General features: G+C 45.3%; 1 protein-coding gene across 6 annotated transcripts in view; it reads right to left on the bottom strand.

The window, feature by feature from the left end:
• The window catches only part of pfkpa (phosphofructokinase, platelet a), a 48579-nt gene extending 26146 nt beyond the window's left edge, over positions 1-22433 (bottom strand). For 4 of the 6 annotated variants that reach the window (XR_008812084.1, XM_056299632.1, XM_056299631.1 and 1 more), the window contains exons 1-9: positions 22190-22433; positions 17248-17321; positions 14744-14821; positions 13299-13488; positions 6683-6848; positions 6167-6211; positions 5190-5298; positions 2207-2302; positions 969-1061 (exon numbers count right to left, since the gene is read on the bottom strand). Coding sequence is in view for 5 of the 6 variants with exons in the window: in XM_056299632.1 (XP_056155607.1) it covers positions 969-1061; positions 2207-2302; positions 5190-5298; positions 6167-6211; positions 6683-6848; positions 13299-13488; positions 14744-14821; positions 17248-17321; positions 22190-22283 (945 nt within the window). In the remaining variant the exon portion in view is untranslated. Of the gene's footprint in view, positions 1-968; positions 1062-2206; positions 2303-2738; positions 2835-5189; positions 5299-6166; positions 6212-6682; positions 6849-13298; positions 13489-14743; positions 14822-17247; positions 17322-22189 lie in introns of all 6 variants that reach the window. The other 2 variants (XM_056299634.1, XM_056299635.1) reach the window with 1 other exon arrangement.
• Between the last annotated feature and the right edge of the window lie 1942 nt (positions 22434-24375).

Below are 24375 nucleotides of genomic sequence, written 5' to 3'. Positions count from 1 at the left end.
TACTTACCTTTTGTGACAATCACCTGTGATAGTTATTTGTAGCAGTTTTTAGCTCGTGTAAAAAAGTTAAAACCATGGCGATGCTAATCACGCTAGCTTGTGATTTCCAATGTTAAGTTAGCATTCATGCTAATCGACAGTTAACTGTAATGGCTAATGAGGGAAACATTACAATTGTGAATTTGTATTTTCATTTCTGTATTTCAGTTTCACAGTGCTTCTGACAGTAAACATCCTAAACTTGCCTGCTGTCTCCTGGATGTTTATTAAGGAACCTGTTTAGCTATCTGTCACGCTAGCAACCATGTCTATGTTCTAGTAAAAGCAGAATATTAGTTTTATAGCATGAAAACCGTGATGTTTAACATCTGAACTCTTTTAATAAGAGCCCCTTCTCCTGATAGGCAAAAAAACCCCAAAAAGAAACGGATGGTTTATTGCCAAGTCTGAACAACGGAGAAGGGGTGATACGCCTGGCGATACGCTGCACTCTACTGAGGGGACTCTTCTAGTTGTTTTTGTGCCATGTGGTGTGTGTGCAATCTGGTTGCTGAGTGACATAAAGGAAGATCTGATGGTGATGCTGCAGTAGCTGCTGTAACACACAGTGGTGTGTGTTGTGGTTGTTGAAGATCAGCTGTCTTGCTGGTGTTTATCCAGTAGTGCATATAGTGCGTGATAGTGTATTTTGTATGTAGTTGTATCGGTGTGTGTGTGTGTGTGTGTGTGTGTGTGTGTGTGTGTGTGTGTGTGTGTGTGGCAGGGTGCAGTTCGTTACTGAAGGCCCTGACTGAAAACCCCACGGTACGCTACTGGTAATATAGGTATACATTATGTCAGGTATTTGTAGAAATCAATATTACATAGTATAATCTTCCAAGTATTTATAATTGCACCAAACCTGGGCTTGTAAAGATACCAAGTTTAAGTGCCAGTTTGTATGTCTTCCACTGAGGTGGTGTACCTACCAGGATACGGTCAAAAGCAGATGGGGTCCCTCCTCTCTGTACATGGCCCAGGATTGTCACACGAGTGTCAAAACCTAAGCATTTGACAACAAGCTGGGAAGGTGAAATAATTGTGACTGAACAAATGTTGGGCATTTAGGGACATCATTAGACATTTTAGGATCATGTTTCCTTAATAATGGTTATAATTAATTAATAAGTAATAATCAATAATAATATAATAATAATGTAATGTATAACTAATGTAACAATGTAATAACAATAATGTAACAATGTAATGTAATAATAATGTAATACAATATAATGCAATGCTTAATTATAGTAATAATAATGTAACGTGTAATAATTTAATGTAATATAATAATAATGTAATAATTCATTAATGTAACACTTATGGCTGTATCCTTTATCTGAAGTAATACATCCAACAGACTGTGGTCATTTTACTTAATGTAGGACACAATCACTTTTTTAAGACCTGTTACATTACGTTTATAACAGAAACACATACGAGGACATGTAAAAACATACAAATGCGCACACACGCACAGAAACATGAACATAAACACAGAAAAGAAGTTGAGGAGATAGGGAAACAGCAGAGCACATGCAAACCAATCCTATTTTTCAGTCATGTTAGTGGGGTGGGGATGGGGTGAGGACTGGGTGGGGGAATTGAGTTTATACTGAGCAGAGCAGCATGTTGAACTCCAAGCTAGAAAAGGCTATTTTGAGTAGAGGTATTCACGCACAAAGCAAACAAAACAGTTGTTTGCTGAAAAGTTAAAAACAGAAAAAATAGGTGCAGGTTCTTGAGGGCTATCTGTCCTGTGATAAATAAACAACATGTAAAGAGCAGCAGTTTTCTGTGAGGAATTTCTAAAATGTTTTCAACAGAATAGATTCTACATTTCTTTGTCCTGGTTATACAGTGAGAGCGACGTTTACAGTGAAAGGACATTTGATGTCCATGTGTCAAGTGTGGTTAAGGGTGCCAGGTTAATGACATCATATCAAACTAAAGAGGACCATATCTGTTCAGGGTACTAAAGCAGTAAAAGTATAGGTGAAAGCATCTTACCAAACTAGAGAGTGTGTCTGAGAGCATTCCAGAAGGCACAGCGACAAAGTCAAAGCCACACCAGGGTAGCGGTACAGTAGTAGAGGCCATATATGAGGCAGGCTGAGCTGTGTTTTTATAGTAGAACCCGTCACACTTACATGAATACTATACTTACATTCTTAACATAGTCAGTGGTTATGGGCTTGTTGTTACGATCAATCGCCCCCTCAGCTACAATTATGATATTCAGCCTTTTCATTCCTGCTCGGTTCTATAGGGAAGGGTGGTGGAGAAACGACATGACAGAAAAACTGAGACAACGGCTTTGACATGGGCTTTCAGAAGCACGGGCACCTGATGATGACGACAGCCTTGCGAGCCAAGAGCTATTTCTTTCACAGCGAAGCCATCAGTGGCTCATATTTACAAGCTGTATTCAGCAGTGTCAGAGCGGTTTGCTATAACTGCTTTACTATGAGCCAAGCAGAACCAGTCCAGTCCACATGGTGCAACTACCATATCTAAGGATAGCTTTACCATTTATTCCTTTAGAAATGTCTTTTTGCTACTGCTTGTTGATGCTAAACCATGGCACACATCATAAAACTGTGCCATATCTATGGTCTCTTATAGCTCAACAGGACTGATTTCAAGCAGTCAGGGCTCTGTGCTTCTGGCTTCCCCACTCTGCATGCTCGGGTACTCACATCCTTGACAAAACTAGAGGTAATAGGCTTCCCGTGCCTGTCAATGGCTCCTTCAGCAACTATGATTATGTTCAGCCTTGTGCCCCTGGAACGGGTCTGGACCATAGAATGACAGCATGTTTTCAAAGCAGAATGCACCACAGCAATATAAGCAGTGGCCAGAATGACACCAAAACATCCTTTCTTTACCTGTATGATCTCATATGAACTCTAGCTACAGATCTGATATGGCTTTTGAATGAGCTGAAACAAAAATGTGGGTTTATTACATTGCCTGTAAGAATTCATTCTTGAGATGTCAAGAAGAAAAAGTTGTGCAAATAAAAAAATGAACAGAATGGTATTTAAATCAAACCCAGCCACTGAGAATGCAGGAAGTTGGGTGTGAAATGGACGAGAAAGGAGAATTCTGGAGTGAGACGGATGAAGTGGTGGAGAGTGTACCCAAGGAGGAGAGAGTGGTGATTGGAGCAGACTTCAATGGGCATGTTGGTGAAGAGAACAGAGGTGATGAGGAGGTGATGGGCAGGTGGTGTCAAGGACAGGAATGTGGAAAGACAGATGGTGGTTGATTTTGCAAAAAGGATGGAAATGGCTGGGGTGAATACATATTTCAAGAAGACGGAGGAACACAGGGTGACATATAAGAGGGAAGCAAAGTGCACACAGGTGGACTATAACTTATGTAGGAGGTGCAATCTGAAAGGGATTGACGACTGCAAGGTAGTGACGGGGAGAACGTAGCCAGGCAGTATCGGGTAGTGGTCTATAGGACGACTTTGGAGATCAAGAAAAGGAAGAGACTGAAGGTAGAGCCAAGGATCAAATGGTAGAATTTGGAGTGAAGAAGCACACTGGTACCGATTTTCAAGAATAAGGTGATGTGCTGAGCTGTAGTAACTACAGAGGTATAAAAGTTGATCGGCCACAGCACGAAGATATGGGAAAGAGTAGTGGAAGCTAGGTTAAGAGCAAAGGTGATTAGCAAGCAGCAGTATGGTTTCATGGCACAAAAGAGCACTACAGATGTGAGGTTTGCTTTAAGAATATTGATGGAGAAGTATAAAGAAGGTCAGAAGGGGTTAAATTGTGATTTTGTAGATTTAGAGAAAGCGTACAACAGGATGCCAAGAGAGAAGTTGTGGTATTGTAAGAGGAAGTCAGGAGGGGCAGAGAAGCGGAGGTGTAAAAATCCGGCCCAGAAAGTAAAAACCCTAACTGTGTCTTTACTCCACCCTTGTACTAAACCATCGGATTGCACAGACTACTTTCCCAAATCAGCTGGTTTAATACTTGGATGGAGTAAAGACACGGTTAGGGTTTTTACTTTCTGGACCAGGTTTTTACACCTCTGCAGAGAAGTATATTAAGAGTAGTGCAGGATATGTATGAGGGCAGTGTGATAGTGCTGAGCTCTGTGCTACGATGATGGATGGGTTAAAGGTGGAGGTGGGATTACATCAAGGATCAGATCTGAGCCCTTTCTTGTTTGCAATGGTGATGGACAAGTTGACGGATGAGATCAGAAAGGAGTCTCCGTGGACTATGATGTTTGTGGATGACACTGTGATCTGTAGCAAGAGTAGGGAGCGGGTTGAGGAGAGCCTGGAGAGGTGGAGGTATGCACTGGAGAGAAGAGGAATGACCGTCAGTAGGAGCAAGGTGGAATATCTATGCGTGAATGAGAGGGAGGACAGCAGAATAGTGAGGATGCAAGGAGTAGAGGTGACAAAGGTGGATAATTCTAAATACTTGGGGTCAGTTTTCAAAGTAACAGGGAGTGCGGAAGAGAGGTAAAGAAGAGTGCAGGCCATATTGGAATGGGTGGAAAAGAGTGTCAGGAGTGATTTGTGACAGAAGGGTATCACCAAGAGTTAAAAGGAAGGTCTACAAGATGGTAGTGAGACCAGCTATGTTATATGGTTTGGAGATGATGACACTGATGAAAAGACAGGAGGTGGAGCTGGAGGTGGCAGAGCTGAAGATGCTAAGATTTTCATTAGAATTGACAAAGAAGGCCAGGATTAGGAACAAGTACATTAGAGGGACAGCTCAGGTTGGATGGTTTGGAGACAGGCAAGAGAAAGAGAAGCAAGACTGAGATGGTCTGGACATGTGTGGAGGAGAGATGCTGGGTATATTGGGAGAAGGATGCTGAATATGGAGCTGCCAGCCAAGAGGAAAAGAGGAAGGCCAAAGAGGAGGTTTATGGTGGTGAGAGAGGCCACGCAGGTGGTTGGCATGACAGAGGATGATAGAGAGGACAGAAATGGAAACGGCTGATCCGCTGTGGCGACCCCTAATGGCAGCAGCCAAAAGTGGTAGTAGTATTCAAATCGAATCGGATAGCCAAGATACAGCTGCTTATGACGTCCAAGAACGCACAATGGATATTGTTATTACCATGGGTTCATCAGGTTTATTGTGTGGTAGAAAATATTATCACGTTACCGCAGACAGTTTCTGACACATCTTTTTCTCCCAGCCGTCCTCGGGGGGCATCTCAGGGATCAGCACCCAATCTGCCCCACAAGCTAGGGCACTCACTAGGGCCAGGTAGCTGAGCACACATATCCATACATGTGTACACACACACACACACACACACACAAAAAGATGAAAATGGATTAAAAAGACATTTCACATAAAGACAAAGACAGACATGGACAGACACACACACCCATCCACCATACGTACACACACGCTACAGCTGTCAAAATAGGCCATAAATGACATTCGATTATTCCTTCTAAAAGAAAAAACATAGGTTCAAATCCATCTGAGTAACTGATGTTATTCGATAGCCTCATTTTTATACAGATTAGGGAATATTCATACTGGTTTAAATAAACAATTTGATAGTATTTTTGGTAAGCTAACTGTAGCTTACATAGCTTGCATACGACTTTATCTTGAGGGTCCACAATTTTCCATTTTCAGACCAAGATCCAAGTATTTCCAAACGGGGCTTTTTTGATTGTTCGGAGTGAAAACCACTCCCTGCGGCCGAGTTGGGTTGGGAACTCTCTGCCATCTTTACCACATGGTTGTTGTTGAATTATTCGCTCATTTCAGCTCGACCTAAACTTCATTTTCAACCAGTGAAAGTGAGGTTGTGTGACTCCTGTCCGTCATGCAGCGTGCAGCGAGAATTCACAAGGCAGACAGCCGCAGTAGTGCTTTTTTTCCCCCCCACATACGAATATTATTTTTCACACTTGAACGTGTTTTTTTTTCACAATTCGGTTATATATTCGAATTTGGAATATTCATTGCCAGCCCCATCACACATGCGCCCACACACACACACACACACACACACACACACAGAACACCATGTACATAAGCAGCAGTGATACTGGAGTCTGCTTATGACGTCTGAGTGATGTGTGTGAATCAACAATCCGGTTTATCAAATTCCTTCTTACCCGCAGTGTCTCCCCATGACCTCTAACACAAACGTCCTCTGGTGACTGCAGAAGGAAGAAGAGAGCCCGGCATGTGACAATACTTCTCAGGCCACGAAAGAAAGGAACTCTTCATTCAGAATCAGAGCCACAAAATAGCTTGTGCGCCCACTGTATGAGGGTCAGAAAGCTACTATTTCCCAAATCAAAATTCTCTTAACCTATTTTCATGTCATTTTACTTCCATTTTCTCCTGATATTTTAACTTATCCAACATGTTTACTTTCCGCACTTTTTTCATATTCCTTTTTTAAATATTATAGGTGCAACCATAAATAAGCATTTCATTGCTTTGGCTGCACATTATGTGTAACTGTTGCACATGATAGATAAACTTGATAATGAAACATTATTCTGTTACATCACACAAGACAAATTACTTTATTTTCTGTTCTACCCATTCACACCTTTACAAGTCATAATGTGGGACATGTTACCCCTGACCATCCCCAAGAAGTCAATTCGTACACTCCTCACCTCTGTGCGGTTGTCATGATGGCATCCACGACCTCTATGATTCTGTGCAAGGCCGAGTCGGTGCCGATTGTCATGTCAGTCCCACAGAAGTCATTGTCGATGGAGCCCACCATCCCCACGATGTGAAGTGCTGAGTACTTCTGAGAAGCATCACTGTCAATCAAACCTGAGAGGAGATCAGAGAGGCAATATTGTTCCCTATTATTTTTCATATTCAAACACAATTTAGCTGTCTTGCTCCCAATGTAAAATCTCTTTTGAGCGAGACGGAGCATATTAAAAACATCTTGGTTAAAAGATCTGTCCCAGGGGGTGTCTGGGTAGCGTAGCAGTCTATTCCGTTGCCTACCAACACGGGGATCACCGGTTCGAATCCCCGTGTTACCTCCGGCTTGGTCGAGCGTCCCTACAGACACAATTGCCCGTGTCTGCTGGTGGGAGGCTGGATGTGGGTATGTGTCCTGGTCGCTGTACTAGTGCCTCCTCTGGTTGGGGGAGAGGGGGAACTGGGGGGAATAGCATGATCCTCCCACGTGCTATGTCCCCCTGGCGATACACCTCACTGTCAGGTGAAAAGAAGCGGCTGGCGACTCCACATGTATCGGAGGAGGCATGTGGTAGTCTGCAGCCCTCTCCGGATCGGCAGAGGGGGTGGAGCAGCGACCGGGACAGCTTGGAAGAGTGGGGTAACTGGCCAGGTAAAATTGGGGAGAAAAAAGGGGAAAATATTAAAAAAAAGAAAAAGAAAAAAAGATCTGTCCCATCAAGTAGTCATCTATTTTATTCATCAACGCCATCAGCGCGTTATTCAACTTTTCAGCAGTTGAAACTGCTAAAGTTGGGGGAAAACATCTTTCTAGAAACGTCAAGTAGGCAGCACAGGTTTTGATTTACAAAACCAATCCAATGGATTACAGCCTTGTGTTTTGAGGGATTGCATTATCTCTGTAGTATCCTACCTTTGACAAGTAAGGATACAGCCACATGTACATACATATGTATGTATGTACATGTGGCTGTATCCTTACTTGTCATACATACATACATACACACACACACACACACAGGACAGCCCATTTCAGTAATAGGGGTAGCTGATGTGAGGGTTACTTACCACAATCAGAAGAAAAACTTACCTATTGTGGTGGTTGATGGAGCTGGACCTAGCTTGCTGGGGAGAGGCTGACTCGAAGAAATTCAGTTACCGTGGGCTGAGGTTAACACATGTTAACACAGAAAGCGTCACGTTGCAGCAAATACTTACCAAGCACGAAGACATGTTCAAAGACGAATTAGGCACTTTAAAAGGGCACCAAACCTACAATCCATGTGTCACCTGACACAAAGCCGAGATTCTTCCGACCTCGCACTGTTCCATATGCAATGCACACAAAAGTGGAAGCAGAAATTGACAGACTTTTGAGAGATGACATCATCACTCCGGTGAAGTACTTGGAGTGGGCAGCATCAGTAGTGCCCGTTGTAGAACCAGACGGCTCAGTGTGCTTATGTGGGGATTATAAATTGACTGTGAACAGAGTCTCCTCGCTAGAACAGTATCCCATCCCATGAGTTGAAGATCTCTTTGCGTCACTATCAGGGGGGGAAGCGATTCTCAAAGCTAGACATGAGTCATGCATATCAACAAATAGTTATGGACAAGGAATCAAAGAAATATCTGACTGTGAACACACACAAGGGCATTTTTACATACAACCGGCTACCTTTTGGTGTCTCATCGGCACCAGCCATTTTCCAGAGGACAATGGAAGGGTTGTTGCAGGGGATTCTGAGAGTAGCGGTGTACTTGGATGACATCCTAATTACGGGAGTGGACGAGGACAAACATTTGAGGGACTGGGGGAGGTCCTCATACATCTGAACGATGCAGGCTTGCGTCTGAAATGAAGCAAGTGTGCATTCCTAGAAGAGCAGGTGCAGTACTTTGGGCACAAAGTAGATGCGTGTGGGCTACACCCGGTAAAAATCAAAAGTCAAAGCCATCGTGGAGGCTCCTGTACCCACCAACGTGGCTTAACTGAAAGTATATTTGGGCATTCTGAACTATTATAATAAGTTCCTACCCTCCAGGTAGGAACCGGGAAAGGTACCGGGAGGTCAGAAGGGCTGCCGCTTTAGCGGTCACAGAAGAAAAAACTCAAGTGTAGGAAGAGTTTGGCGAGGCTATGGAGGAGGACTTTCGGTTGGCCTCAAGGAAGTTCTGGAAAGCCATCCGGTGACTAAGGAAGGGGAAGCAGGGCTTGACTCAGGCTGTGTTCAGCCAGGGAGGGGAACTGTTGACCCAGACTAGGGATGTTGTTGAGCGGTGGAGAGAACACTTTGAGGAGCTCCTGAACCCGGCTAACACGTCCTCTGGGGAGGAGGTAGAGTCTGAAGACTCAGGGGAAGCCCCACCCATATCCCTGACAGAGGTCTCTGAGGTAGTTAAAAAGCTCCTCGGTGGCAAGGTGCCGAGTGTGGAGGAGAGTCACCCTGAGATGCTGAAGGCTCTGGACATTGTTAGGCTGTCTTGGTTGACACGCTTCTTCCGTGTTGCGTGGAGGTTGGGGACAATGCCTGTGAAGTGGCAGACTGGGGTGGTGGTTCTCATATTTAAAAAGGGGGCCGGAGGGTATGCTCCAATTATCGGGGCATCACATTCCTCAGCCTCGCCAAGGCGAGGAGTGTGTCCATTTTGGGAACCTCAGAATTGCGTCTCTGCTCTTCGCAGATGATATGGTTTTGTTGGCTTCATCAGAACGCGACCGCCAGCGCGCACTGGGGCACTTTTTGGCTGAGTGTGAAATGACAGGGATGAGAGTCAGCACCTCCAAGTCTGAGGCCATGGTTCTCTACCAGAATATGGTGGATTGCTCCCTCCAGGTTAGGGATGAGTTGTTGCCTCAAGTGAAGGAGTTCAAGTATCTCGGGGTCTTGTTCACGAGAGAGGGTAGGATGGAGCGGGAGATTGACAGGCGGATTGGTGCAGCATTAGTAGTAATGCGGACGTTGTACCAGACTGTTGTGGTGAAGAGGGAGCTGAGCCAGAAGGCAAAGATCTCAATTTACCAGTCAATCTTCGTTCCAACCCTCACCTGTGGTCATGAGCTTTGGATAGTGACCGAAAGGGTCAATCAATCAAGTTGCATTTTATATAGTGCTTTTATAGCTGCAACAGCCACTCAAAGCACTTTACATTTCTGGTCAAGCCTGAATTTCAGACACCTGTTACAATAGTGAGATTGCGGACACAAGCAGCTGAAATGAGTTTCCTCCGTAGGGTGTCTGGGCTCAGCCTTAGTGATAGGGTGAGGAGCTCAGACAACCGGAAGGAGCTTGGAGTAGAGCTGCTGCTCCTTCGCATCAAAAGGAGCCAGTTGAGGTGGTTCAGGCATCCGATTAGGTTGCCTCCTGGGCGCCTTCCTTTGGAGGTTTACCGGGTACGGCCAACTGGGAGGAGACCCCGAACTCGCTGGAGGAACTACATGTCCAATCTGGCCTAGGAATGCATTGGGATCCCCAGGAGGAGCTGGAAGGCATTGCTGGGGAGAGGGACGTCTGGAGTGCCGTACTTAGTTTGCTGCCACCGTGACCTTATCCCGGAGAAGCGGCTGAAGATGAATGAATGAACGAATGAAAGTTCCTCTCCAACCTGTCCACACTGCTAGCCCCATTCCACAGGTTGTTGGAAAAAAAAAGGCCCGCTGGGAAGGGAAAAATGAGCAAGAGGAGGCGTTTGTTAAGTCCAAGATGCTATTACAGGTAGCTGAAGTTTTAGTGCACTACTGGTCAGACAAAGAACTCATTCTCTCATGTGACGCTTCACCATATGGCATGGGCACCGTGTTGTCAAACAAAATGGAGGACGGAAGTGAAAAACCACTAGGCTTCATATCATGCACCCTTACACCTTCAGAAGCATGCAACTCACAGCTGGATAAAGAGGGTTTAGCTGTGGTTTTTGGAATTCAGAGATTTCACAAGTATCTTTACGGTAGAGTCTTCACAATCTATACTGACCACAAACCACTGATCGTCCTGTTCAATGAGAAAAAGCCAGTACTACAGATAGGGTCGCTGGGAGTCCAGAGGTGGTCGCTGCTCCTGAAGGCATACGAGTACAAAATTGTGTACAAGCCAGGAAAGGACCATGCCAATGCACTGAGCAGGCTGCAAGTTCCAGAGGTCATTGAAGACACCGAGGTGGCAGATCATGTTCTGATGCTGGACCAGATGGAGGATGCGTTGGTGCACACAGAACACATCCATAAGTGGACAGCAAAAGATGTGACCTTGTCCCAAGTGCACGAATACCCGCTGAAAGGGTGGCCAGCACATGTTGATCCGGACCTGAGTCCTTATCACTCACAGAGAGTGAAGATGAGTGTGAGAGATGGCTGCATGCTGTGGGGCTCCCGAATCGTCATTCTGACCAAAGGCCGCGGCACCCTCCTGAAGCTACTTCACCAGACGCACCCTGGCATGTTGCGGATGAAGGCCTAAGCCAGGTCATACACCTGGTGGCCAGGCATGGACCAGGAAATAGAGCGAGAGGTGCAGGCGTGCAATGAGTGTCAAGAAAGCAGAAAGGCACCCCCACATGCCCCGTTGCACCCCTCATGCCCAGTTGCACCCTTGCACCCCTCATGCCCCGTTGCACCCTTGCCAGAGACTCCATGGAGTTGACCCCACGTAGACTATGCAGGCCCGTTCCTGGGGAGGATGTTTTTGTTGATCGTGGATGCACATTAAAGGTGGATGGACATTTACCCTGTGAGTACCGCCACCTCACAGGCCATGATCAAGAGGCTCAGACAGAGTTTCAGCCCCAATGGACTGCCACAGGTTCGGGTGTAAGACAACAGGGCCTGTTTCACAAATACTGAGTTTGAGACATTCATGAAGCAGAATGGCATCCGCCATATAACATCACCTCCCTTTCACCCCTCTTCAAACGGACTAGCTGAACGGGCCGTCCAAACCATCAAAGCAGGGATGAAGAAAACAAAGGGGGAGACGATTGAAACCAGACTGTCACGGTTCCTCTTTAGCTACTGCATCACACCGCATGCCTCCACGGGCCTGTCACCAGCTGAAATGCTGATGTCACGCAAACCAAGGTCACCGTTTGTTCTGCTCCTGCCCAACGTCAAAGCAAAGATTCAGAAAAAACAGGAACAACAGAAAGCTTCACATGACAAACATGCAAAGCTGCGAAGTTTCCAGCTGGGAGACGGTGTCTTCATACGGAACTACAGCTACGGGCCGAAGTGGATTATGGCAGTCATCAAGAGCGACACAGGCCCGACACACATGGCTGATGCAGAGACTCTAATACATGCATTTGTTTCATCCAGACTTGATTACTGTACTGTTTTCAGGTCTGCCATATTCTAGTACTAAAAGACTTCAGATAGTTCAGAATGCTGCAGATAGAATCCTAAGTAAATCTAGGAAATTTGACCATATTACAGCAATTCTTGCCTCCCTTCATTGGCTTCCTATCCATGTTAGATCAGAATTCAAGGTGCTTCTGCTGACTTATAAAATCCTAAATGGGCTTGCCCCATCTTACCTGTCTGATCTCCTTAAACCTTATATTCCATCTCAAGCTCTTGGCTCTCAAAATACAGGGCTCCTGTGTGTACCCAAAGTTAAAAAGAAGTCTGCTGGTGGCAGGGCCTTTTCCTATCAGGCTACATTCTTGTGGAATAACCGGCCGGCTGCCATCAGACAATCAGGGTCTGTTGAGTCCTTTAAATCCAAACTTGAAACTCATCTTTTTGCCTTAGTTTCCTTTAATTTGAGTGCTTCACAACCTGTACTGCATGGCGGGTCGGTTTCTGTCTCAATGAATTTACCAAGCACTGTTCTGCCGATGAGATTATAGCATTATGATTATGACTAATGACTATTGCAAACTGTTCCCTTCTCTCACGATTCTTTTCTCTCTCTCTCTGAATGATGTCTTCTCCTTTCTATTTTTCTGTGTGCGAATGGTGTCACATGAGTCTCCCTTGTGTGCACACGCAGTCGGTCCTCTTTCCAGGTCTCCGTGGTGATGGTGGTTGCCACATGGACACTGCTTGGCATCCCCCTCATTATAATTTTGTTATCCTGTTTCAATGTTATATCCTGCTCTCACTCAGATGTGTGACCAATTTATTTTTATTTTTTTTATAAACATGGTGATGGTGGTCACGTGGCTTGGGTCCTGGGCTGTTCCAGTGGCGTCTGGACACTGCTTGGCATCCTGCGCATCATATTCTTCATAAATTTTATAATTCCATTATAATTCTGTTATCCTCTTTCAGTGCTGTATTCTGTAAATTGTGTACACACAACATCCATTGCACGTTGTCCGTCTTGGGAGAGAGATCCCTCCTCTGTTGCTCTCCCTGAGGTTTTTTCCTATTTTTTCTCCGTTAAAGGTTTTTTTTTTGGGAGTTGTTCCTTATCCGATGCAAGGGTCTAAGGACAGGATGTTGTGTTGCTGTAAAGCCCCTCGAGAGAAATTTGGAATTTGTGATATTGGGCTATACAAATAAAATTGACTTGACTTGACTATTTGGTGAACAGGAAATGAGGTATAACTTCCTGTTCCACAAATCTATACCTTGCTCCACCAGCTCCCCCAACAGCCCACTCCATTCCTCCCTAAAGAGGTTGGCTCCAGTCAGGCTGCCGTCTCCTCCGATCACACACAGATTGGTGATGCCACGCTGCACCAGGTTGTGCGCTGCCTTTAGGCGTCCCTCATGGGTGCGGAACTCTTTGCAACGGGCACTGCCGATGACTGTGCCACCCTAATAATGACAAGATGGAGAAAGAACACAAAGTCAACTTAAAGTCCGTTAAAGACAATGTTTTACGATTTCTATACTTAGCACAAAAAGTAAGGACATTTGTGTTTGGTAGATTATTTCTTTGTTGTAACAATGCTTCTTGACAATAAATCTTATACCGTTGGAAAGCCTGTTTATTTCCCTTTTAAATGGTGCCACATTTGTAAGGAACTTGCATTTGTGGGATGAGCAACAGAGCTGAGTATGTGGGTTGTGCCCATGAAAAATTTGCCAAATCTTCTCTGCCAATGCCAAATAGCTTTTTTTGCTGTTGCTATTGACTCTTGTTTTGAGCTTCTGGTACCCCAGGTACTCACAATCAGGTGCCTGATAGATTTATTGCCAAGAAGCATTGTTACAACAAAGAAATAATCTACCAAACACAAACTTCCTTATTTTTGTGCTAAGTTTACATTACATTTAAGACATTTAGAGGACACTCCCGTCCATACAATACAAGAAATAAACAGGTAAAAGTTCTGTGTCTTGCTCACGTAAACTTGGCAGGACACATGGCTGTTGATGGACACAAAACATGGATCACAACTGTGATTTTTCTTACTTCACTGTATTTCGGGGGGGGGGGGGTTTCCACCATTTGTACCCATCCAATTACTCCACTCTTCCGAGCCGCCCTGGTCACTGCTGCAACCCCTCTGCTGATCCAGGGAGGGCTGAAGACTACCACATCCTCCTCCGAGACACGTGGAGTCGCCAGCCGCTTCTTTTCACCTGACAGTGAGGAGTTTCGCCAGGAGAGGATCACGCTATTCCCCCCAAACAGGCGTCACAACTGACCAGAGGAGGCGCTAGTGCAGCGACCAGGACACATACCCACATCCGGCTTCCCACCTGCAGACATGCCCAATTGTGTCTGTAGGGACACCCGACCAAGCTGGAGGTAACACGGGGATTCGAACTGGAGATCCCCATGTTGGTAGGTACTTGGATGCACCCTACAGTTGTGATCCATGTTGTGAGTTAGTGTTCTTTTGTTTTTATTAATCAAAATAAGTTTAAAAATTACAAAAAAAAGTCTTGTATAAAAGCACATCAACACTAGGGGTACGGTTGGGGATTTTATGCATCCACAATGTTTCAGTCCAAGACATGAAATTCAAAGACTGGTCAAAGGTCTCATTCTTACAACAGCACAAACCATATTGGCCGTAAATTAAATTCTTGATGTGTTGTGCTTTCCATGATCATTACTCACCACTTGCAGCATACTGGAGACACTTTCCCATGAGGCTTCCTTTATGTTGTCTCCACCATCCACCATACCCTGATATCCCTGGAAGGAAAGAACAAAAGAAAGTCTCTTACATTCTGAACACAAGACATCTCCCATCAGCACAAATGCATGAGACAAATTCAGTGGGCTGACGCACATCTTGTGAAATGCAACAGCGAAGTGAAAATTTCCATCAGAGTGTGACTACCATCATGAAGGAAACAATTCATTTAAGAATAAGTCAGCACTCTTTCTAGCCTGTCTCCATCAAATCACATTTTGAGAAAGGTGAAAAAGGGGCCTAGATGCAGATGACAGTGATGGTGGTGTGGCTTTGTGACTGAAGGTAGTACTGCTGTAGTATGACACCTCGCCCCAGCTTCCAAAAAGTCTACCCCTTTCATATTTTACTGGTCCAACACTCTGAGGCTCACGTGTGTTGCCTCCATTAATCAATCAATCGATCACACACAGGCATCTGCATCTTTGGTGCCACATATTAAGTAGGAAATGCAGGGTGTCTGGGTGGCGTAGCGGTCTATTCCATTGCCTAACAACATGGGGATCACCAGTTCGAATCCCCGTGTTACCCCCGGCTTGGTCGGGCATCCCTCCAGACACAATTGTGGGTGGGAAGCCGGATGTGGGCATGTGTCCTGGTCGCTGCACTAGCGCCTCCTCTGGTCAGTTGGTGCGCTTGTTTAGGGGGGAGGGGGAACTGGGGGGAACAGTATGATCCTCCCTTGCGCTACGTCTCCCTGGTGAAACTCCCCACTGTCAGGTGAAAAGAAGCGGCTGGTGACTCCACATGTATCGGAGGAGGCATGTGGTAGTCTGCAGCCCTCCCTGGATTGGCAGAGGGGGGGAGCAGCAATGGGATGGTTCAGAAGAGTGGGGTATTTGGCCAAGTACAATTAGGGAGAAAAAAAAAGGGGGGGTAGGAAATTCAAAGGAGGTTGATTAATCAATCAAGTTGCATTTCATGCAGCGCTTTTCTCGCTGCAACAGCCACTCAAAGGAAAAAGTAAAGATTTTTGCCCTCAAAGCCGCTGTGTATTGTCATGTTTTTTATTGAATTCATCACGAGAGCAACCAGTTCTACCATCCTAGGCCCATGCCTGGATAGTCTAAGCTCATACTGTAAAAAAAAAAACAAAAACAAAAAAAGGTTCACTACCCCTTTAAGTAACCATCGTAGGAGAAAATAAACTACCTATGGTCAAACTCTTTAACCTGATGAACCACACATACAACAGTGTGGTGGTACCTGAGGAGGAGGAACACTCCATGCAAGGCATGTGCTAGAGCCTCATGTCAATTATGTAATAAACCCTACCATGTCAGGGATCACCATGTAGACAGCTGTGCTAGGATAAGCACTCAGCGCTTCGAAAGCTCATGGACTGACCGCCGTGCCTCAGCACTGCTGCACAGGAAACCATTGCTCTAATGCTGTCAGGGTCTAAGCCCTTCCTTTCCTACATCCTCTCATAAGCTTACATGCAGAGAACATACATGTGACGCTTTACAGAATGTGACCATGGGAGACAACTGGAAGACCTGGAGGTAGCCTAAACATGTTAAGTAAGTTTTGAACAAATAAAAGAACAAACAAACAACACCACTGGTTTCCTTTGCAATCCAATTAAAATGAGAGAAATTATATTTTCTCAGTTATCGCTACCTTTTGTAAATAGGGAAATATAAAAATGATTTGAACAGTTTATATTAAGTAATGCCAGACGGGTGAAAAATGAAAGGAAAAGCCAACATAAAGTGTCTTAGTAAGGTGTTGGGCCACCACGAGCCTCCAGAACAGCTTCAGTGCTCCTTGTCATAGATTCTACAAGTCTCTGAACTCTGCTGGAGGGATGGACACCATTCTTCCAGAAGATATTCCCTCATTTGGTGTTTTGATGATGGCGGTGGAGAGCGCTGTCTAATGCATCTGTCCAAAACCTCCTTCAGGTGTTCATTTGGGTTGAGATGTGATGACATCGAGGTCCATAGCATGTGACTTATTATTTTCATACGCATCAAACCATTCAGTGACCCCTCGTGCCCTGTGGATGGGGGCACTGTCCTCCTGGAAGAGACCACTCCCACCAGGATAGAGATGTCTCATCATAGGATAAAGGTGATCACTCAGAATAACTTTGTATTGATTTGCAGTGACCCTCCCCTCGAAGGGAACAAGTGGACCCAAACCATGTCAGGAAAATGCCCCCCCACAGCACAACAGAGCCCCCAGACCCCCTCACTCTAGGGGTCAAGCATTCAGGTTTTTCCTTTAATTTGTCACCCATCTGTACATTGATCTTAAGAATGTCTTGGAAGATAGCACATGATATATTAAAATACATGGCCGATACCTTCTTCCGAATTCGCCCATTGTAGCTTTTCTTTCAAGTATGGACTGTAGTCGTATTATTCCCTGGGAGTAGGACAAATGAAAGGATACACTGGCACGTTGTGGCAAGACTCACCTCACGAATGAAGTAAACTTTTGCTCCCACATATATTCCCATTCGAACCACCGCACGCACAGCAGCATTCATACCTAATCAAAAGACAAAAAACAAGGCTTAGGCAGTGACCTGAGCAGGATCAAATACTACAAAAAATTTGTATGTGTTGGAAGACATGTACGGTCATAGCAGATGAGGTTTCACTGCAGCAAAAGCAAATCAACACAAAATCTTCCCTTGCAACACAATGCCACATGTTAAGATGGACGATTGGCTTTATCATCATAACAGAATCAAAACCATTTCTAACTATTTCTGCTATTATTTTTTAGATGTCAGTATTTTATTTTTATCATTATTTTTATCCACTTTTTCTAACTCTGTGTGTGTACGTGCACATGTGCTCGCAGGGGTTAATGTATTCATTGTGTTACTCCATGCCTCCGTCAGTTTTCCTCTCGGCAGTGATGCAGCACTCCCATGTTTGGTAAAAATGTCCCCTGGCTCCTCCCACACACTCCGACAGCTAGTCTGTGGCTCTTCCAGTGAACCAATAAGATGCTGCACTCCGTGCCTTGAAAGTAAATATTAGGTAAGCCTAATTTCTTATAGTGGGAACACAGGATAATGCTTTACCAAAGGAGGGCAAGCTGGGCCGTTACGACGAGACAAAAGATTAGATTTCCTTTCTCTTGCCAAACTGGCAAACACACTGCATCTCTAATGGAGGCTGCACTTTAGCAAGGGTGTTACTTAGCAACACAAAAGCTAGATATTTGCAAGGCTTGGAGACGGCAGGAAAAGAAATCCAAAGAAAATGGGAAAAAGAGTGAGAGAATCACTTAAATATGCACAGGGTAAACATAACCGCAAAAATGACTTCACATGTATTCAGTCATAAAAAACTAGTTTCCATTACCATCTGATGGGGAATTCTCAAATTACATAATGTTGATCAAACGTATTTCGAGTTTTAATTGCATTCAATGAAGAGGAAACGAGAGAGAGAGAGAAAGAGAAATAAATGTGACATGCAAGTGAAAGAGGAGAGAGATGGAGAATGAGGAGCAAGAGAGATAGAGAGCAATAGCTGTGTCATGCTGGTAAAACACTTTGAAGCTTGGAAAAATTGAGAGAGAGAGAGAGAGGCACAGAAACCATTCAATGCCTCTATACTGCCTCTTGTTTCTTTCATTAATTCATGGCTGGGAGTCTGAGCTTCTCATGCGAGCTTGACTGACGCTCATCTTCCTCGCACCCCTCTCACACACACACACACACACACACACACACACACACACACACACACACACACACACACACACTGTGTAAAAAGAGAGACCGGACAAACACAATGCCCCCTGACATCAACATTCCCCTCCCCTTCTCTCAAGCATGCCATCAGCCCAGTGGACGCATGGTTTGTTTTGGGGCCCACTGAATTCTTTTTCGGATTTTTTGTACTAGTGTGTGTGTGTGTGTGTGTGTGTGTGTGTGTGTGTGTGTTAGCTGTGGAGGCCTAAACACATCGTGGCCATGAAATGCAACTCCAAACTCTCCTGAAAGTTGATTAATCTCTCTCAAGCCGAAATATCAACGGTGGTTACCATAGACAAAGAATATGCGGTCCTTTAAGTTATAAATGAACTTATGTTGATAGACGGGGAGGCTGCTGAAGTCATCACTCCCCTCATTAAAACCTGACAGTATTAATTAGGCTAATCTAGAATTCAGGTCCTTCATAATGTCCGTTTTGTAAGTGCTCCAAACAAAGTCACGTTTGGTTTGTGCACCGGCGATAAAATGCATTATTCGGGAATTGAGTACGAGTCCAGCGTTAACTCTGCTGGTAACAGGTGTTTGTCATCTCATCACTATCGTAGATTCTACGATGCAATTAAAAGCCAACTGCATGACAGCCCATGTCATCCATAACTTCGGTCCAGTCAGCTCAGGGCTTGGCTCTACTTCCTGACGTGACACAACGCTTCAGTGGAGACTCCATGTATGCAGTTTATCACATACACACAACAACAACAACAACAACAACTCAACAAACTACATATAAAGCACATTTCATCAATAGGCAACACAATGTGTTTTACATAAAATAACAATACAATTGAAACAATCTTAAAAGTGAAAATGTAGAAAATAAATGTGCACATTAACAGTTGTTGTGCAGTTATACAGGAATCGGAGCAGAACATACAAATATCAAAATATACAAAATATCACACACACACACACACACACCAAGAACTTAGTTGTAGGTTGTTTTGAAAAGGAAGGGTTTTAACCCTTTAAAAATGTTCAGTGTGGGGGCCTCTCTCAGGTCCTCAGGCAGGGTGTTCCACCTACTTGAGGCATGAATACAAAAGGCAGCTTCCCCTGCTTTAGAGTTAGTACAAGGGGTGGTTAAAAGGCCACTTCCTTTGGACCTGAGGGTTTTTGCTGGTTTGTACCCAATTAGCATGTCTTTTATATACTGAGGTGCAGGGCCATTTACAGCTTTGTACACAAGTACCAGATTAAAATTGATTCTAGTTTTGACGAGGAACCAATGCAAAGATCTAAGAACAAGTTTCTGGTGAGAACACGTGCTGCCACATTTTGAATTAACTGAAGTTGCCACACAACTGATTTTGGGAGGCCGGTGAATAGACCATCACAGTAGTCTTTTCTACTTGTTATAAATGCATGGATTAATTTCTCACAGTCTGAAAGCCGCTTAGTTTTGAAATGTTTTTAAGATGGGAGAAGGTTGATCTTGTGAGATTACACCCAGATTCCTAGCTTCACTTTTGCACTCCAGAGACAGAGAGCTGAGACGAGCTGCAATTCTCTGTCTCTGAGTCTTTGAACCAAAAATGAGTATTTCTGTCAGGTCTTCATTCAATTGTGTAATGTTTGTGACAAACTGTAAAAAGTTTTCCGACATCCATAGATTAATATTGTCAATACACCGAGTTAGGGAATGTATGGGGTCTAGGTCATCAGGAGATAGGGATATGTACAGTTGTGAATCATCTGCATAATTATGGTAATTTATTTTGTGTTTTTGTATAACGTGCGAGTGGGAGTAGATAGAGATTAAATAGTAATGGTCCAAGAATTTAACCTTGGAGTACCCCACACATAATACCCACTTTGTCCAGGGCAATGTCTCCAATGGACACAAAAAAGACTGCCTGTCCTGTATGTAGGAACCAGTTCAGAACCGAGCCAGATAGGCCAACCTATTTTTCTACTCTCTCTAACAAAATATTATGGGCAACAGTGTCGAAGGCAGCACTGAGATCCAGAAGCACAAGAACGGATCATTTATTCGAATCTGTGTTCATATGCAGATCATTCACAACTATGATAAGTGCTGTTTCTGTGCTACGGCGAGATCGAAAACCTGACTGATTAATGGCTAGAAGGTTGTTTGATGTTAAATAGTTGTTGAGCTGAGAATAAACTGTTCCCCCCCCCCCCCAAGTATTTTACTGAGGAATAGTAAATTGGAGATGGGCCTATAGTTGGCAACAACTGCCGCACCGAGGTTGCGCTTCTTCGGAAGTGGTTTAATGACAGCCGTTTTAAGTGCCTTAAGTGTTTAAGTGGAGATTGAAGTGAGCAGTTAATCATTTCTAATACCTCAGGGCGTAAGCAGTTAAAAACGGTTTTAAAAAAAATGTGGTAGGGAGAGGATCCAAGCAGCAGGTGGAGGACCTGAGCTGCCCAACAATATTGTCTGGTTTTTTTTTAAGGTCTACAAAGTGAGACATGGCGCCAGGGATAATTCTGGAGAACCGGAGGGTGAGGTTCATTTCTGGATCTTGAAGCACTGCTGTTCTGTTTAATGGCAACACTAACGGCAACAACTGTTACTGAAGAATGTCGCCTCACGAAGGTTGGCGACAAAGTAACAACACACGCTTGCAGCCGTCATCCGCGAGCCTGTTCGATTTGGATGGAACCCGTCGTGTTTTAAAGAAAATAGCAGCGCGTTCCCACAGCAGATCAGCACTGTGGCTAAAAACCAACTGTGAACGACTGGAGCCAGGTGTGAAGCCGCAGAAGTCTGCACCACCCGAAGGTGGGCCAGGGATTAAAAAGCTCCCTCTTACCGAGCTCAAGAGTGTTCAGATTTTAAACGCCCACCGACCGCTGCCGCGGTACGTCACGCAGCCTCGTCCCATCAGCGCGACCCCCCCCCCCCCAATGACGGAGCGAAACGCCGCTGTGCGCTCATCTTCCCCCATCTCTGGAAGGGGGGAGGGAACGGGGGGGGCAACCTTGAGAGTGACTAATGTTTGAACTCGTCACGTCCGCGACCTCTTCCCACCGAGGGCAACTTCCCGGCACAGCGACGGCGCGTTCGCCTCGCGAGCGGCTGCCGTTTAACCTCAAATTGTACACGAGTATGAAAAACACATGTTTCGGGGTTTCCTCCGCCGCCGCCGACCCCCCGCAACGCAGAGGGGCGGCTTTAAAGGCGGGAGATGCCGAGCCCGCTGTCTTACATCGGCGCATCATCTCGCCGGTGGTGGCCGAGGCGTCATTAACTAACGGCCGAGTCGTCACGTCAGCCAATCCAGCACCACGTGTCACGTCGAGGCTCGCGTTCGGGTCGACCGGCGTTCACCTTGACAAGCCGCCCCCCGCCCCCCCCGAACGGTGGCCGGCAACGTAAACCGCCGAATCGTTAACCGGCCAGCGTCGTTAGCCGCGGAGCTTAGCTAACCGGCAAGCTCTCCGGATGGAGGTGACGGCGTAGCTTTAGCCCACTTGTGATTGGCGTCACCTACGTAATTATCTGCACGCGTTTTTAGCGAAACCGTTAAGCTCGCCGCTCGGTTAACGTTACACCAACAAACAAAAAATGCGTGTTCCGGCCCTGCGGGGGGGTGGGGGGCACTATCCAGACATACAACCGTCCACCCGGTCGGGGCTCTGGTCCGGCACACGGTACCTTGAGCATCCCCTCCGCTCGTCAGCACCGCGATGGCTTTGCCCGCTCCCGACAGGTTCTCGAAGAAGATCTTCTTACAGTCCGGCTGCGCCATTTTTCCCCCGGCGTTTACAAATCTCGTCTTCGCTCCAAACCCCGGAGAGGCTACGGCGGCTGGCCGAGAGCAGTATGTGAAACTGCCCGGAAAATGATGGAAGGCTTTCGTCCGCAACCTCTTTCCTCCTAAACCGTCACCGGGAGCCCCCACCCCCCACTCTCTCCGTTCCGCATCTAGTCAGCGATTTACATAGACGGGCCGGCTGCGAACTGACATTTCCCTCGACCAATCAGCTCTCGCTCACACGAAGCGCCTTCGTTTGACAACCAATAGGAGTCACGGTGGTTGAACGAGTGGACGTGACACTCGGTAGATACAGGATGCCCTGGGAAGTCCTTAACTTACTTTATCAGTCTGAGGAATCGGGTGCGGTATTGTAAACTTTCATTATGGGCAAAGAGGAAGAAGAGGCAGCACGTGTTGCTGCAGCCAGTAAGTACTATCTCAACGGAGGTATTTTCCTCCCCTACAGTTGATAAGATCTTATAAGTAAACCTTGATTTTTGTTCGTAGAGGGAAACTCGCGGGGAACTGTCTCCATCTTGTGGCTGCAAGCCGCAAGTGACACACAATCGTCCAGGGAAAGGATAACACCGAGCAGCCAAAACATTAAAACCACCTGCCTAATACTGTGTAGGTCCCCCTCGTTCCGCCAAAACAGCTCTGACCCGTCGAGGCATGGACTCCACAAGGTGTCATCTGGTACCTGGCACCAAGATGTTAGTAGCAGTCCTTTAAGCTGCAAGGTGGGGCCTCCATGGAGCAGACTTGTTTTTCCAGTACATTCCACAGATGCTCAATTGGATTACGATCTGGGGAATTTGGAGGCCAAGGCAACACCTTGAACTCTTTGTCATGTTCCTTAAACCATTTTCTGAACAATTGTTTGCACTGTGGCAGGGTGCATTATCCTGCTGAAAGAGGTCACTGCCATCAGGGAATGCCGTTGCCACGACAGGGGGGTACTTGGTCAGCAACAATATTTAGATAGGTGGTACGTATTAAAATAACACCCACATGAATGCCAGGACCCAAGTTTCCCAGCAGAACATTACCCAGAGCATCATACGGCCTCTGCTGGCTTGCCTTCCTCCCATAGTGCATCCTGGTGCCATCTCTCCCCACACCGATCGATGAACCTTGGGTGCCCATGACCCTGTCACCAGTTCACCGGTTGTCCTTCCATGGACCACTTTTAGCAGGTACTGACCACTGCATACCGGGAACACCCTACAAGTCCTGCCGTTTTGGAGATGCTCTGACTCCGTCGTCTAGCCATCACAATTTGGCCCTTGTCAGTCACTCAGATCTTTACTCTTGCCCATTTTTCCTGCTTCCAACACATCAACTTCAAGAACTGACTGATCACTTGCTGCCTGATACATCCCACCCCTTGACAGGTGCAACTGTGATGAGATAATCAATGGTACTTACTTATCTGTCAGTGATTTTAATGTTTTGGCTGATCAGTGTAGTTTTGCAACCCCAAAGGAGTAGTGTAGATTTATGGTTCGAATTAAATTGACATAAATACAGTACTTGAATAAAATCATTCAAGTACTCTCTTTTACGTAATTTTTTTTAACATATACTTATTTATCCATATATTTTGGATGATTTTAGAGTATGTTTGAGCTCTATGAAGAAACAATTTGTTTATAGCCATCGTCATCATCAATGTCTTCTGACAATACAGATCTTTGACTCCCCAGAATCCCACTGACTGATGTTTTGGCAGTCAGCTAGGTATATTGAATTTAATTAATACTTCTTTTTCAGTCAGACTAAAAAGAAAATGAAAGCTTGTATGCATGCACAGTAAGAAGACACAAGCACTAAAAATGCTTTATAATGCGAAGTCATTTGGAAATGTATTGTCATTTTGCCCTGACATGGTTTGTCTATGAACTGAAACAAATATGAGCGTGCTTTAAGTTGGTCTGAAGGGGGACAAGTGTGGTGCTGACTGGACCAAATGCCAATAAAGTATCCCCACCTGCTCGGGCCTGTTTACTCTCCATCATATTACAGACCTCCAACAACCAGTTTGTAAATGAATTCAATGATGATCTGGGCGGCACGGTGGCCC

The sequence above is a fragment of the Lampris incognitus genome, chromosome 19 (assembly GCF_029633865.1).
Source record: "Lampris incognitus isolate fLamInc1 chromosome 19, fLamInc1.hap2, whole genome shotgun sequence".
Lineage (NCBI taxonomy): Eukaryota > Metazoa > Chordata > Actinopteri > Lampriformes > Lampridae > Lampris > Lampris incognitus.
Note: the sequence above shows the minus strand (reverse complement) of the source record. Positions and strands in the feature narration are given on the sequence as shown.